The following is a 14,087-nucleotide window of genomic DNA, read 5'->3' on the forward strand; positions in this document are numbered from 1 at the left end:
ATACAGCATCTACGTATGTTATGACATTCCCAGGTTTTCTTTGTGCACTGTTCTGACCATGAGTAGCTGCACAAATTATGTCCTTTTTAAGTTTTAAAGAAACAAAAACCATTTTGCGTGGACCACAGCATCCATGTGGAGACAAGTATGCAGGATAATTATTATAACTACCAGGTTAACCCGATAGCGTAGAAAGATAAACATGTGCCTTTAGTATTAACGAACCAGCATTGCTGAAATTACTCCTTGGCATAGTTGTGTAATCACATAGGCACTGCTTTGGATTTTCAAAAACAAATGAGAGAGAAATCCTCCCACATATGAAACATGTCACTTTAACTTAGTTATGTTAATATGCATGCATCCCATGTCTTTACAAGTAGTATTTCTATATGGCTATTCCATGTCCACAGATACGTCTGTATTTTAGTTAAATGACTCATAATGACTTAGTATTTTTATGCATTAAGGGCTGGCTGGAGTACCAAAGATTTACTACTCTCAGCATAAATCTGTGAGGAAATATTTATAAAATATATTTCTTGCACCAGCAAGACTAAAAAGCAAACCACACTGCAAAAAATGAAAACTAATATACACTTTATATTTTTTTGTGTTGTTTTAAAAACCAAACCAAGGTTGACTTTCCATTTAGCTCGAAGTGCATCACTTGGAAGCCTTGTGTTTTGTTAACAAGGATGAACATTACATGCCCTTAGCTCCTTTTTGTCTTTGCAACTAGTAAACTGAGTACTTTTGGACCTCTTCTTGACCATCATGTAGCGTTCCTGAATTCCACCTCCACAGAGGGTAGAACATTCTGTCCAAGAAGTCCATGGTTTCAGCCTACAAACTGAAAAAATAAGTAATTTGATTAAGGTTTTAGTGTTTCAGTCTAACCTACACATCTCAATATGTGTATAACTATGCATGTGTGCATGCTTATGTCTTTTGAATCTGAGATAGCATGTTGCCTAGTTTATTACAGTAGGAATTAAGAAATCCCATTTAAAGTACAATCAAGGTGTGTTTGTCAAACACTGAAAAAAATGTATTAAAAAATAAATTGACTGTCTGAATTATAAAACACAGATAAAATTAAGAAACCGTTAAACGTCAGACAAGTGTGAACCACAACTTAGCAGTAATTTGTATCCAGATAATGTAAATTATACCACAAGGTATTATGTTTCATTGATTTGAGGCACCAGCACTTGCTAATACTGTCCCTTATTGAAAAAGCAGTCCAAGCAGATCTCAGAGCAGTCAGAGTCAGATGATTGAGGTGGAAATCAACTCAGTTTTCAACATTGGATGCAGAAACAAATACTTTCAGAATTCGAAGGTGACTTTAAGCAAAGCTCATCACCCAGGTCTGCAGAAATTGCAGCCAGTCCTTTGCCAGCTGTCAATTCTAGGTCTTACTCACATTCCACACTTTGTAGTGAAGAAGCTAAAAACATTTTCAGTGATGGGACATGGACAGATGTGAGCCTTTCTCCATTGTGCCCTAAACTTAGGTGGCACTTATTTGGTGACAGGCAAACACCAAAAGGGGCTCCGCTCTACTTTATTGCTAAAACCTTCCCTAGACTGAACTGCTGAAAATGCTCTTGCAGCATGAAGTGGAGCTGCTCATGAACTCCTGTTATGCAGGAAAGACGAACAGACTAAATAATGGTTTCACACTCACCTGGATACTGCTCACTATCTATGGCTTTTTTTGCTTGTTCACTTCTCCTTTTCTCCCGGGCTTCTTTCCAGCGCCGTTTTTCCATACCTGGGCCTCTCAGGCATTTCCTTACTCGACATTTTGTACGTTGGACAGTTTCTGGGCATGCTATTCCTCCAAACTGTGGTTCTATTTTAATCATTCTTGTCCTGATCATGTGGCCCTTTCCACATGAGGTATTGCATTCGGACCACTGGGACCACTCTGTTAGTTCACAATCAATGGCTGCAAGGAACGAGAAATATTACACAAAATACATGAGATCTAACTATAAGGCCAAGAAGAAACTCACTGATGTGCTTAATGACTTTTTACACCCTAAATACGGGTATGCAACTTAAGTCTCCTTTTTTTTTTCCAGCAAATTTTGTGAGGTTACACATTAAAACCTTCAGAGTTCATTTCCAGCAGAACTATCATTTGACACTTTCTTTGGATTCTTTTTTGAGTGTGGTGCTGGCAGATTACTAAAATTACCAAAAAAAAGAGATAAATAATTCTCCTGTGCCACCTTCAGTTTTTCATTCTGTACTCCCATATGTCTGTGAAAAGCTGTTAAAAAATGATTTGTATGTACAAAGATTCTGATACCTCTGAGATCTAAGCCTTGCTTTACTGGTCATGTTATGTAATAACCAAGATTCACTAATACCATTATGTCTTAAATTTTTTTCATCTTTTCAGCAGTGCTTAAAACTCACAGCCCCATTTCATATTATTTAAGAAAAGCTGAATTAGCAAATTACAGTATCAAAGCTTTCTAGCCAATACTTACTGTGAAAAATAATGTAATTAGTCATAAAGCCTCATAAACTAGCTGGCAACAGGACACACTTGCAATCATATCTTATTCATTCAGCACGGCCTTAGACTATCATGTTTCACAAAGACTGTAAAGCAACTAAACATTTGCACCACCCAAGAAGTGAGGGATTTTAGTGTAGGAAGGTTAAAAAAAAAATCAATGCAGCTGCCTGCACACCATTCACTGACTCGTGACATTCCAGGTTGCAAAGGGATGTGGATCAGTAAAAAGGCTGTGATTCAATTCAGAGACTTATCAAAGGTGGAGGATCTTTTGTGCACTTTCTGTGAGCTGGAAGAATCACTCAGGGGATTTTAATCCTTTCTTTCCTTCCCAGCACCCTTCTGCATTTGGGCAAAAAATAAAGTTTATAATTCTGACTTATTTACTATCAAGAAGTGCACAAACTATTGCCTAAAGCTAGTGTTTTGGTAAAGATCAAAAAACTATATACCCAAAGCAATATTGGTCTTTCGAATAAAGTCGAGTAAGGTGAGCTGAAATTAGGACATGTTTGTATTCCAGCTGTCAATAGACAAAAGTGCTTAATATCAAGAATTTAAAAAAAATTAAAAAATTTAAAACCCACAGATGATAAAACTCCCATATCACTGATTCTCCTGTGGATAGTCTGAGGAGTAAGACATGGATAGAAAGCAAGAATCAGAGCAGGAGGGTACTGGATCATTTGTTTGGAGTTTAAGGAGGCAAAGACTACTCTTGTCAATTGTAGACCTCTCTCCAAAACAGAATCAGAAAGCAGTAAGCAGCATTCCTGATTTCAGAGAGCATTTATCTAAAATTTTCAAATGCTATTTCATAACCAAAGGCAAGCAGGAAATAATTGTCCACGTTAATAACTTTTCTTAGAAAAAAAGAGCTGTTGTAAGCATCTAAGAAACAATGCCAAAAAACTGGTGGTAGAGTTTTGACCCACAGTCTGTAACCCTCCTTTTGTCCAGAGGGTTCCCCACACTTACGGCACTCGGGCAGCATGCATTTTTCTGCTTGCTCCAGCTCCTCATTGCAGTCTCCCAGCTCAGCAGCAGATTTTAGCATCCTTTGCCGGGTTCGCATTCCTTTCCCACATGTTACACTGCAGTCGCTCCACTCAGACCAAGGAGAGAGTAGACAGGGGATGGTATCTAATATGAAAATAAAAAGGTAATAAATTCTCGTTACATATAAATTACAACAATATACATTTTGAAAATAATGCAGATGGAAAATATACTGGTTTATCTGTCATCACCCAATTATATGTTGTCTCTTTGGATAAAATGCATCGCAAACTGAATGATGCTTCTGAAGGAGCTCAGAAAACACTATATTAAATTGAAAGATCTGCAAGTTTTGCTTGGTTTTAATACCTCTTCCTTGCTATATATTTACTAGATCTTTTTCATATCTGCAGAGTCCCAGTGCTTCCAGAGAATAAATAGTTTAAAAAGGAATGGTTCAATCATAACTCCCAGAGCGTTGCGGTGGACAGAACTAGAGATCAAAATGATACAGTCTAAAATGTGATACTTCCACATTTTATCTACCAAAAATCTTCTTTTAACTTCATTTTTTTCTTTCTTGAAAAATCTTAAAATTATTTAAGAAATTTAAAACTATTAATATTCACAATGAGAAGGAGACTGCTTGACTGTATGAAAGGAGGACCTCAATTTTTGAACTGTTCATACACTGAGATGGCTCTGTTTTATTCTAGCTTTGTTAAACATACCTTATACACCACAAATTAGAGTTGCTTTTCTATGGCTTGCTAATGTATGCATCTCTGTATGTGTAATGCAGTGATAGTATCCCACTGAATATTTTTTTACTGATATCCTCATTCTGCCAGTGAACACGACACCTAATACACATTCCCTAAGGGATCTAATTTTAAGGAGAACAAGAAGAAACAACATTGATTCTGGTTTAGCTATATTCTTTGTATGATGGAGCAGCAAGTCAGAAATCATGCCTTTCCTTATTGCAGAGGAGATAAACTCATGGACACTTACGGCACTCAGGCATCATGCATTTCTCTGCCTCTGTAGTTTCTGCCTTGCACATGGATCCATCAGCGGGCGTCATCTTGATCATTCTGTGTCGCCTCTTCATCCCCGTGCCACAGCTAGCACTGCATTCATCCCACTCTCCCCACTCGGTGACAAGGCAGCTGCTAGGGGCTATTCAAAATGGACAGAGAAAATAGTTCAGCAGTAGAGCTCATCTACAAAGAATGTTTTGGGCAGTGCTCCTGCTATTGGCTGGATTTTACAGCGCCAAATAAGCTACTTACAACATTCCTCATTTACAATACATTTCTCAGTCTCTTCAGTCGGCACTTTGCACATAGAGCCATCTTCAGGGAACTGTTTTACATATCTCTCTCTGGATCGCGTTCCCATCCCACAGGATACACTACAGGGGGACCATGTGATCCAGTCAGACATCATGCAAGTGGAACCATCTAAAATATAGAGAACCATTTCAATTGCTAATACTGACATAACTGCTGCTAAATGTGTAGCTGCTCATTTGTGTGCAGTATCACTTTCACACTGCCCCTCACATTCTGCCCTCCCCATTGCTTACTTTACTCCTTCATACTTGTGCAGACTTCATGCGCTGACTCAGATGAACTACAGAATTGACCAGCCACAGCTTCAATTCCTTTGTTCGCCATAACCCAAGTCACACAGCAACCAACGACTTTAAGACTTTTAAAGGAAAAGTAAACCCTACAAAGTATTTTTCTGTTTGTAAACCCTACAAAGTGTTCTCTTCCAGCCTTTTCTCTTGATTACCTTCATCGCTGCAGCCTGGACCCATGCATGGCTGAAAATCTTGGGTGTCTGGGCAGGGGACACTGAGGTCCAACTGAGCTTTAAGCATTCTCTGCCTCATCCTCTTGCCCTTTTCACAGGTAGAAGAGCTGCAGGCTGACCATGGAGACCAGTTTGAATATATGCAGGTCTCAGGGGTATCATCTAAAATGTAAGAAAAGACAGTAAATATTAACTATAGGTTGTCTTCCATTTGCTTTTCTTCACATGGCTGGTGATTATGTTAGATGTTAATAGCATACATTCTTTCCTTCTGCATTCTAACTTCTTCATTTTAGCGCCCCCCCACCTTCCCCCCAAAAGGACCAACTTTGATTTTAAAAGTTTTTTCTTTGAACCACCAAAATGCCTTTTTATTGCTTTTATTGTTATCTTCTAGGTATACGTGCAATGTCTTTGTTGTATAAGGGAAGACTAATAGTGAATATCAGAAAAAAAAATGAAAACGTAAATCACTTTCTGGCACTGAGTGGGACTTTTGTTCCTGCCAGTTTTGTACTTTATCTAGAAGTGATAGTGGAGAATGGAACAAAATATAAATTAATATAGCACAATCTAATTTTAAAAGTACCTTCTTCTTTTTCCTCTGGTGCTAGATCTGCCACAATATCATCTATGTTGTCAGGCACGATATTGCATTGCTCCCCCTGCAAAGAAATTATTGTGGAGATTGGATATAGGAAACTCCTGCATGTGCATAGTGAGAGGGGCTAAAGCAGTGTATGATGAGGCACCGTTACAGCTGGGGTGCTTTTTTCACTTCTCATTCCTATGCATATGTAAAAAATCATTTTGAAATCCCCAATTAAACAGATGCAGTAATTACCAGAAGTAGGAGAAATAATCCCTTAAGATAGTTTCAAATTTATAGAACAGTTTTAGTTCTCTGCTGCCATTATCTTTGGGACAGGAAGGATTGGGGTATTTTTGCTTATAAACCTTGCTTAATTGAGACTTTTATTTGCATAAAATACCTTGCGTGCAATTCTCTCAATGACAACTCTGGCTACCAGCTTGATAGATCCTCCTTCTGGATCATAAAATGGACTTTGAGGATGATCTAAGCTTGTAAGTGGCCTGATCTTCTCTTGAGGCACTGTGGGTTTGTTAGGAGACTGCAAACAAAAAGAAAAAATGTTTACAAAGGAACTACTATCTTTTATTAATAATATAATTAATCTACAGTAAAGAAAACTTCTCCAGAATGCTAAATTGCAAAATGCCAATATTAGATGAACTTGATTCTTTCATAGTTGGTGCTGTTTTGTTTTTGTTTTGTTGGGAAGCACTGCTATAATACCCCAGTATACAACCCTGTAGCTGGGTTTGCAATAAGATGTAGGGCAAAGCAGCCAACTTGTGTCAGCTGAAAGTATGTGTGGTATATGGAATATGTGTGGTATGTGACTGTGTGACTAGTATTACCGACCTTCAGCTTTCTGTACGGTCCGTATAGAGACATAGTGTAGGTACACTTGTCACCTATAGAGATCTCATCAAGGTAGCAATTTGACAAAAGCAGGACTTTACCTGAGGATGATGTGAATGTCTTCCTAGACTGAGTGATAGAGACAGTGAAAATGGATGATTTTAGAGCCTCATAGTGATGAGAAGTCCAGAGTTTCAATCCCTGCTGTAAGGAGTAGTTAAGCTTCTGTGCCAAGCAGAATAGTTGGCATTGGATTGAAACAGCAGAAAACTCAAGCTGATGTCACTGCTGGTAGAGCAGATTTATATCGAAGGGCTTGGACGCCTTAATGCTTAGTTTTGAGCAAACAATCCTCTATATATTCAATAGGTGAATATAATAACACCCCAAATTAATATAATCCCATTAAAATAATACTCAGGGAATTCAGGTAAAATGACTGACAGTTACTGTAGCTAGTATTCATCTAAATTACTTTAATCCATTATAAATAAAATTCTTGCTAGAGTAAGATATATGGCATATATGGTGTTGCCATGGATCCAAGAGCTTTCATTCTTCAGTGCTTTAGGATAAAAATGCATACCTCATAGGTAACACCACTGTCTGTGCCAGCATCCCAGGGTATTAAATCCTGAACGACCTTCTGAACCCAGCCGCAGTCCTTGGTACAGAGGTCTTCAGCTGACAGACCCACGTTCCAGTCCGGGCTGGGGCCCAGCATGGTGAGGAAGGACATCAGATGCCGGTGACGATCGACAGAAAACTCAGCAGAGGGAGCAGCTCTCCTGCATATTGGGCAAAGGGAGACTATTAACAACTGAATTCGCGTTTGCTGTTAGAGGGTAAAGAAACTGGTGCCTCACATTGGGCAATGCTGAATGCTGGTATGACACTGTCTGGTATGTGGAGATGGAGAATCAGGACGGGGAGAAAACTGCTCAGCACTCTCTAGTTTCAGTGTCCATGTACTGACTGAGCAACTGCTTTGACATTGTTAAAGAGATTTACAGTTTAATGGGCAACAGAGATGTAGCAATAAAGAGCTGCAGCAGCATGCTTATGTCTTAGTCGTGTAATAATAATAAAAAATCTGTTATGCCTCTTACAAAAATTTAAAGTGAAATAGCAGGGAAATATCCTGAGGTTTTGATTGCTTGGATGCTTTTGACCCCTCCAAAAGATAATAGAAATTCCAATGCTAAAAGTGCTTCGAAGTACTAGTCTGTGTGTGTGTGTGTGTGTGTAAAGCATTCATTAGTAGAGTTTAAGTGCTCATCAAACTGAGGGATTAATGGACCTTGCCAGCCCTAGAGAGTTCAGCCAAGACTGTTGCAGGTTTCTGCCAGTGTATGTGAAAATGCCTCTATTCATCCAGGCTTTGTCAGCCATTCCCTTAGGAAGAAAGCGTGCTGAATCATGCAGCACTGTGCGATGCTGACGAGCAGCTATCGCATTCCGATGCAATGGAAACACAAAATCTGGCCTGAACTCGAGGTTTCTGTTTGCAGATGAAAAGCTGGACCTCTCCGTGGCATCTTGCTTATGAGGAGCAACAAATGTGTAGTTATTTAAAATATGATTTGGGTAATTCTGCTCTAACAAATACTGATCTGATGTCTACCCAAGTTTTCTTCAGTTGGGTCAGGATTTGGGTCAATGCAGAGTCAAGTTAGGGTTTTTTTTTGGTTTGGTTTTTTTTTGTTAGTTTGGTTTGTTTGTTTGTTTTGGTTTTGGTTTTGGGATTTTTGGCCAAAACACACTGCTTTATGAGCATCTAAAGACATAGTTAATTTTAATGCAAAGTTTGGGGTTTTTTTACAGTGTTATTCATCGTTCCTTTTTTGATTAGGTATCTATAAATATATATACATACATGAAACGCACATATATTATTCTCCTCTAGTTATTAGGAGTTTATTCTTCCTATAAATGCTTGCATCCCATTTCATTTGTGTATTTTTTCTGGCTCAGCATTCCCAGCAGATTAGAAAAAAACAGAACAGACTAAAGACAATGACTCTGAGTAATTATCCCATAGTTTGAAATGTAAGATGTCTGAGTTGGTGTATCTAGTTCCCCTTCAAGAAACAAGTTGCAGAAGTAGGCATTTGCTAATGGGTAAAATGATCTGTTCACTTCTGTTCTGGAGTCTTTATAAGTTGTTTCTTACTGAGTAAATTATCTTGAATTAAAGACTCTGAGTAGAAGAGCTTCTAAGGATTTGATGGCATTAATCCTGCCTTTCCCAGAAAAAGATGCAAATTGCTTTTTTTTATTTATGACAGATAGAACTCTGATTTCAGTGGAACAGTTTGTCTGATGTAAAGCAATAAAATAATGAATGACAGTATCAACTTCTCTCTGTGAATACTGCATCCTGATATATTTGTGAAGTACACAGCATTGATTAGTCTCAAAAAGCCTGCTAACTGACTTGAATTAACTAAAGGATTTACTGCATTACAGGGGTTTCTAAGAATTCCCAGTAGGAACTTTATATTTAAAACCATACACAGCAGAAGTCTAAACAGTTCACAGTACAAATAGCAGAGGGATGTGTTTGGATACCTGCTCTTTAGGTTAAGAATATGTCCAATTGAAACGCCAGTCAGCAGAATATAGAGGGGAGTGTGGAGCTGTGCCTGGCACCTGAGCTGGTACTAAGTTAGTTGGCACGTATTGTGTGACATCACATTTCAGTGCTCTGTGTGCACACTTTTGGGAAAGGCCAGACAGACGGACACATACCATTTAAAGGTAGGGGGCTAGAAATCACTTGACTACTTTAGACCCAAGGTCATGGAACTCTTCTGTCACCTGTTATTCTTGTGATAGGCATGAATGCTTTACCCGTGTATTTAAATTATACTTCCAGCAATACTGAAACTCTGTCAAGAAATATTTCAGCAGGAGATACTCTACTTCAAGCCTTTGCATGTGTTAAATTATATTTTCCAATTTCCGAGCACTTCACAAAAATTGCCAATCATCTGCTCCTCCTTTAAGAGAGGACATTTTACTCTGTTTTCTCCCTGAGGACATGGTCTAGGGGTGGACTAAACGGGCTTAGGCTGTGGTTGGACCTGATGATCATAAAGATGTCTTCCAACCTCAGTGATCCTATGATTCTATAATAACTGTTTGACACAGTTTGACATTTAATAGAGGATGAATGGTAGCAAGTGTTCTCCTCTACCTTCCGCCACTCTTGTGTAGCTACACACTGAGAGCACACTGATTTTGATGGAGCGCAGCACAACAACATAGGACATTGTACATTTTTTGATATGCAGGCTTAAGAATGTGGAATTTAAAATATATTTTATCATAAAATACTTGCTTCTTTATTAACTAATTTCTGCATGGATACTTGTAAGCAATAGGCATACAAATGTGAACCACAATTTTATAACGCAGCCCAACAGTCAAAGTTGCTGTGATTAAGGAAGAGAAATGGGCTGATCTCAGGCACTGCTGATTACTACCTCAGCATAAGGATAGGCACTGATTTTGCTTATACAATAGAGGTTTTTTGTTTGTTTATAATAAATATAACACATTTTAACTGTTTTGAATATTCACATGAAAGACAAATTTATGGAGCTGGCAGAAACTTAAACCCTCTACGCACACCTCAACAACGCATCTGTCTCAGGCGTCCTGAGACAGATCCATTTGCCTATGGATCTCCTTGAAACTTATGTAAAAAGGTACACCAGTGTACCCTAAATCTGTCCTTTTCCATTTCTGTATTGTCAACACACATGATAAAATAAGAATGTAGATAATCCCCTTTGTCTCTGCTGTCAATACAACTATATATTGCCATTTTAAGGCTTTTAAATGTTAAGAAAGTTTTCATCTGCAACAGGTTGAGCATGTCTTATAATGTTCACAGGAAAAGCCTGAATTTTGTAACTGATGTGAATTCAATGTAAGAGGCAAATATGTCCCTTTTCTGTCCCCTACACGTGTTCATGCATAAAACTGGTGGTGAATATGAGTTGCAAAGGAAATCCTAAACAATAGGTGAGCTCCAGGTGACAACCTCGAGACCTCCACAGGGCTGGGGAATCCTGCTTTCCCTGGCTGAAGCAGATACTGCAGTTTTACTGTCAGTCTGCTCAGCAGGCTGATAATTCCTGTCACACAGTACAGAGTGAAGCAAAATACTAGATAGTGTCCTGAATCCTAATGTTTTCCATTTGCTTTATTTTTATTCTATTTCTTTTTTTTTTTTTTTTTTGTTAGCACAATTTGGACCTCTAGCTGTAAGGATGCTAGACACAGAGCAGCATAAGAAAATGCTCTTTTCTTCTTTTTTTTTAAAGGTTAAAAGAGTGTAAACATGATTTTTGCTTTACAAGATTTCCCTTAAATGACAATCTAGTTACTATCATTGCTGGGAGTGGGGAGGGAGGCATTTAAGAGGGTCTTTGACAAGCTAACAGAAAATTCAACTTGCTCACTCAATTTTTGAGTGTCGAATCACTACTGTTGTGTTCTGCTGCCATCCCCATATGACATATTAGAGCACACATAAGGTAAGTGTTTGTGGAGAGTTACTGGATAGACATAGTGAAAATAATATTTCACAAAATAAATCTTAGAAGTTACTTTTAATGTTTGATTAGTATACAAGTAAAAGAAGTAGGAAAAAGTCAGCCTGAGCACACTCTCTGTAATACTAACTAACAACGAAGAAGACCATTGATAGGCTTGTGTTTGTACCATTGGAATCAACATGAATTTTACTGCTGGATGCTATGTATTTGGGCAGTGCTTCACAGTTCCAAGTTCCGGATAATGTTGTAATTATGAGAGTGCAATTAATATTATGAGAGTGTAAATACTAGTTATTTTAGCTGTTTGAAATAAAACTCTAGCCCAAGTAGTCTTATATCTTTTGTGCTTGGAAAAAACACCTTTTTGGTTCCATGGATTTAATAACCACATGGAGCGCACGGTAGTTTGGAATAGCTTATAACTCTCCAGGCTTCTTCACAGAGCTGTATTAAGGTATAATCATCCTAGGTCTATTATTAGAGTCTGGATATTAGCTTCCTTTTTGTATACCAGCATATAGCCTCACCTGTGCTAAGGCTAAAGTAGTAGCCTTTTCAGATAGGAAGAAAAACTAGTCCAGATCTGGCAGCTGTTGGAGGCGGCACTTGAGAACACTGTGGACAACGTTGCTTTAGTTTGGTTTACTTTGCTTTAGTTCTAGGTGGTGCTGATGATGTGAAAACACTATTTATTTATTATGTTTTTTAGCTGAGCATTTAGCTGATTACACAGACCATGAAAATGGCATACTTTAGAGTAAATGGATTGCTTATTATACTTCTGGTCAGCAAAAGTGACATCCTTTTAAGAGGTTTACACCACCTCACGCTTACACTTTCCAGGTTTAATACTTGTATTTGTTAATCCTTAGGACTTTTTGCTATTGATACAAAGAACATTATGAGGATGGAAACACATTTCATACCCTTGACCTTCCAACTCTGCATCTCCTGCCTACAAGCAGCACCTACACAACATCTGTTTTTATTGAATAAACTTGAAATCATAACAACCTGAAAAGCACACTAGCTAAAGAAAAGAAATGAAGAAAAGTAAGATCTAAATTTGAATGCAAAATACTGCTTTCTTAGAAGTGTGCAACTAACAGAACAAATTAGATGGCATATTTAGATGACATACTTTTAAGAAAACCATTTATGAAGCTATGCAAAAGAATTAGGATCATTATATGAACAGCAAAGTTTTATGTGCAGGTACTAACACCTGAAGATAAAACCCAGAATTTGAGAGTTGCAGAGAAGGAGGGGAAGAAGCCTTCTTGAGTTCTGCTGAAATTCAGGGCAGGTAAGCATTTGACCCAATGAATAATTTAAACATGTGCATGTCCTAAAAGAGTCAGGGAAAATAAAACTACAATAAAATGAGCACTAAGTCAATGAAATTTGACTGACATCCACATAAAAAGTTGAAAATCACTTTAATGCCAAACTGTTACTGTCTCTGAGAAGGAATAAAGCAAGCCACAACAAATTATTGCACACTTAACTTTTGGACTACAAAGAAGCCTCCATAACAACCTCTTACTTTGGTGTATGGAAGCTTTTAAAATGAAACTGTTGCCTATAACCAGCTAAAAAAGATGGACATGTAAGTGCATATACAATGAAGGAATGACATCATTATCACTGACATTAAAATCAGAACAAATGCTGTCCTAAAATTAACCTATTTTTAAAAAGCATTAGAAAAGGAAGGGATTTTGTTCAGTGCATCTTCAAGACTTTTCCCTATTACTATCTAGATGTACCTGGAATGTTACTTTAGCTAATAATGATGCCAACCATTTGATTTAATACCTTCGGAATGGGAACACCTTAATAATATGGATAACAAAAGTGAACAGGATCTCCTCACTGAGAAAGAATGCTCAGATATCTCAAGTTTAGATGGCAGTTTCTGAAAAACTGCTGATCTTATGGCGTGGTCTTTGCTGGTTGTCACAGACCAGTTAGATGTGGTTATCCCACTAGGCTGTCCTAGGGAGCCTGCTTTGGCAGGGGGGTTGGACCTGATGATCTCTCGAGGTCCCTTCCAACCCCTACAATTCTATGATTCTATGATCCCACAGGGCGCTGACAACATTTGCTCCTGTTTAGAATAATTTCATGTCATGTCTTAGATCACTTACTGTGCGTGTACAGACAAATCATGTTTCAGGAGCCCTTTTGCAATATATGGCATTATTGTGTTTTCTCTAGACCAGGCTGACTATAAAGCCAAAGGACTCTTAACGGTATGAATTCAGGAAACGCCTCTGTTCTTCACTACATAGGAGCTTTGGGGCTGCAAACTGCCTGCCCAGAGTAATTAAAGCTGTATTTACAAAGGAAATCCTATGGGATATTGTAAGAGCAATGTTGCTTTGCATCTCCTTTTCAGCTGGCTAATCTACAAAGCCATGATCATGCCCTGTTTGTACTGAGAAACAGGGATGAGAGATCAGTTCTTCAACCCATCACAGCCAGATTTCTGATCCTGTCCTCTCCCATTAACAATATGACATAAACAGCACAGACTCATTTATGAGACTGTTTTAGCAATGAACTCCGGTTAGCTATCAATTTACTTTATTCTGAATATTAGATTACAGTAAATATCTCCATCTATCAAAAACTACTATGATGTTGTTTATTGGAATATCTACAAAAAGTAGATATTCCTTCAAATTCCTATCCAAGAATTTAAACC

General features: G+C 38.1%; 1 protein-coding gene across 1 annotated transcript in view; it reads right to left on the bottom strand.

Annotated features, from left to right (window-relative positions):
• Positions 1-689: 689 nt before the first annotated feature.
• The window catches only part of SPON1 (spondin 1), a gene marked incomplete at both ends in the record, with an annotated part of 198,563 nt that continues 185,165 nt past the window's right edge, over positions 690-14,087 (bottom strand). Inside the window, 9 exons of the mRNA XM_084263643.1 lie at positions 690-853; positions 1,694-1,957; positions 3,518-3,682; positions 4,553-4,720; positions 4,834-5,004; positions 5,342-5,524; positions 5,952-6,027; positions 6,355-6,495; positions 7,396-7,597. Coding sequence (XP_084119769.1) covers positions 690-853; positions 1,694-1,957; positions 3,518-3,682; positions 4,553-4,720; positions 4,834-5,004; positions 5,342-5,524; positions 5,952-6,027; positions 6,355-6,495; positions 7,396-7,597 — 1,534 coding nt within the window. The remainder of the gene's footprint in view (positions 854-1,693; positions 1,958-3,517; positions 3,683-4,552; positions 4,721-4,833; positions 5,005-5,341; positions 5,525-5,951; positions 6,028-6,354; positions 6,496-7,395; positions 7,598-14,087) is intronic.

Source organism: Gallinula chloropus (genome assembly GCF_964237585.1).
Source record: "Gallinula chloropus genome assembly, chromosome: 4".
Taxonomy (NCBI): domain Eukaryota; kingdom Metazoa; phylum Chordata; class Aves; order Gruiformes; family Rallidae; genus Gallinula; species Gallinula chloropus.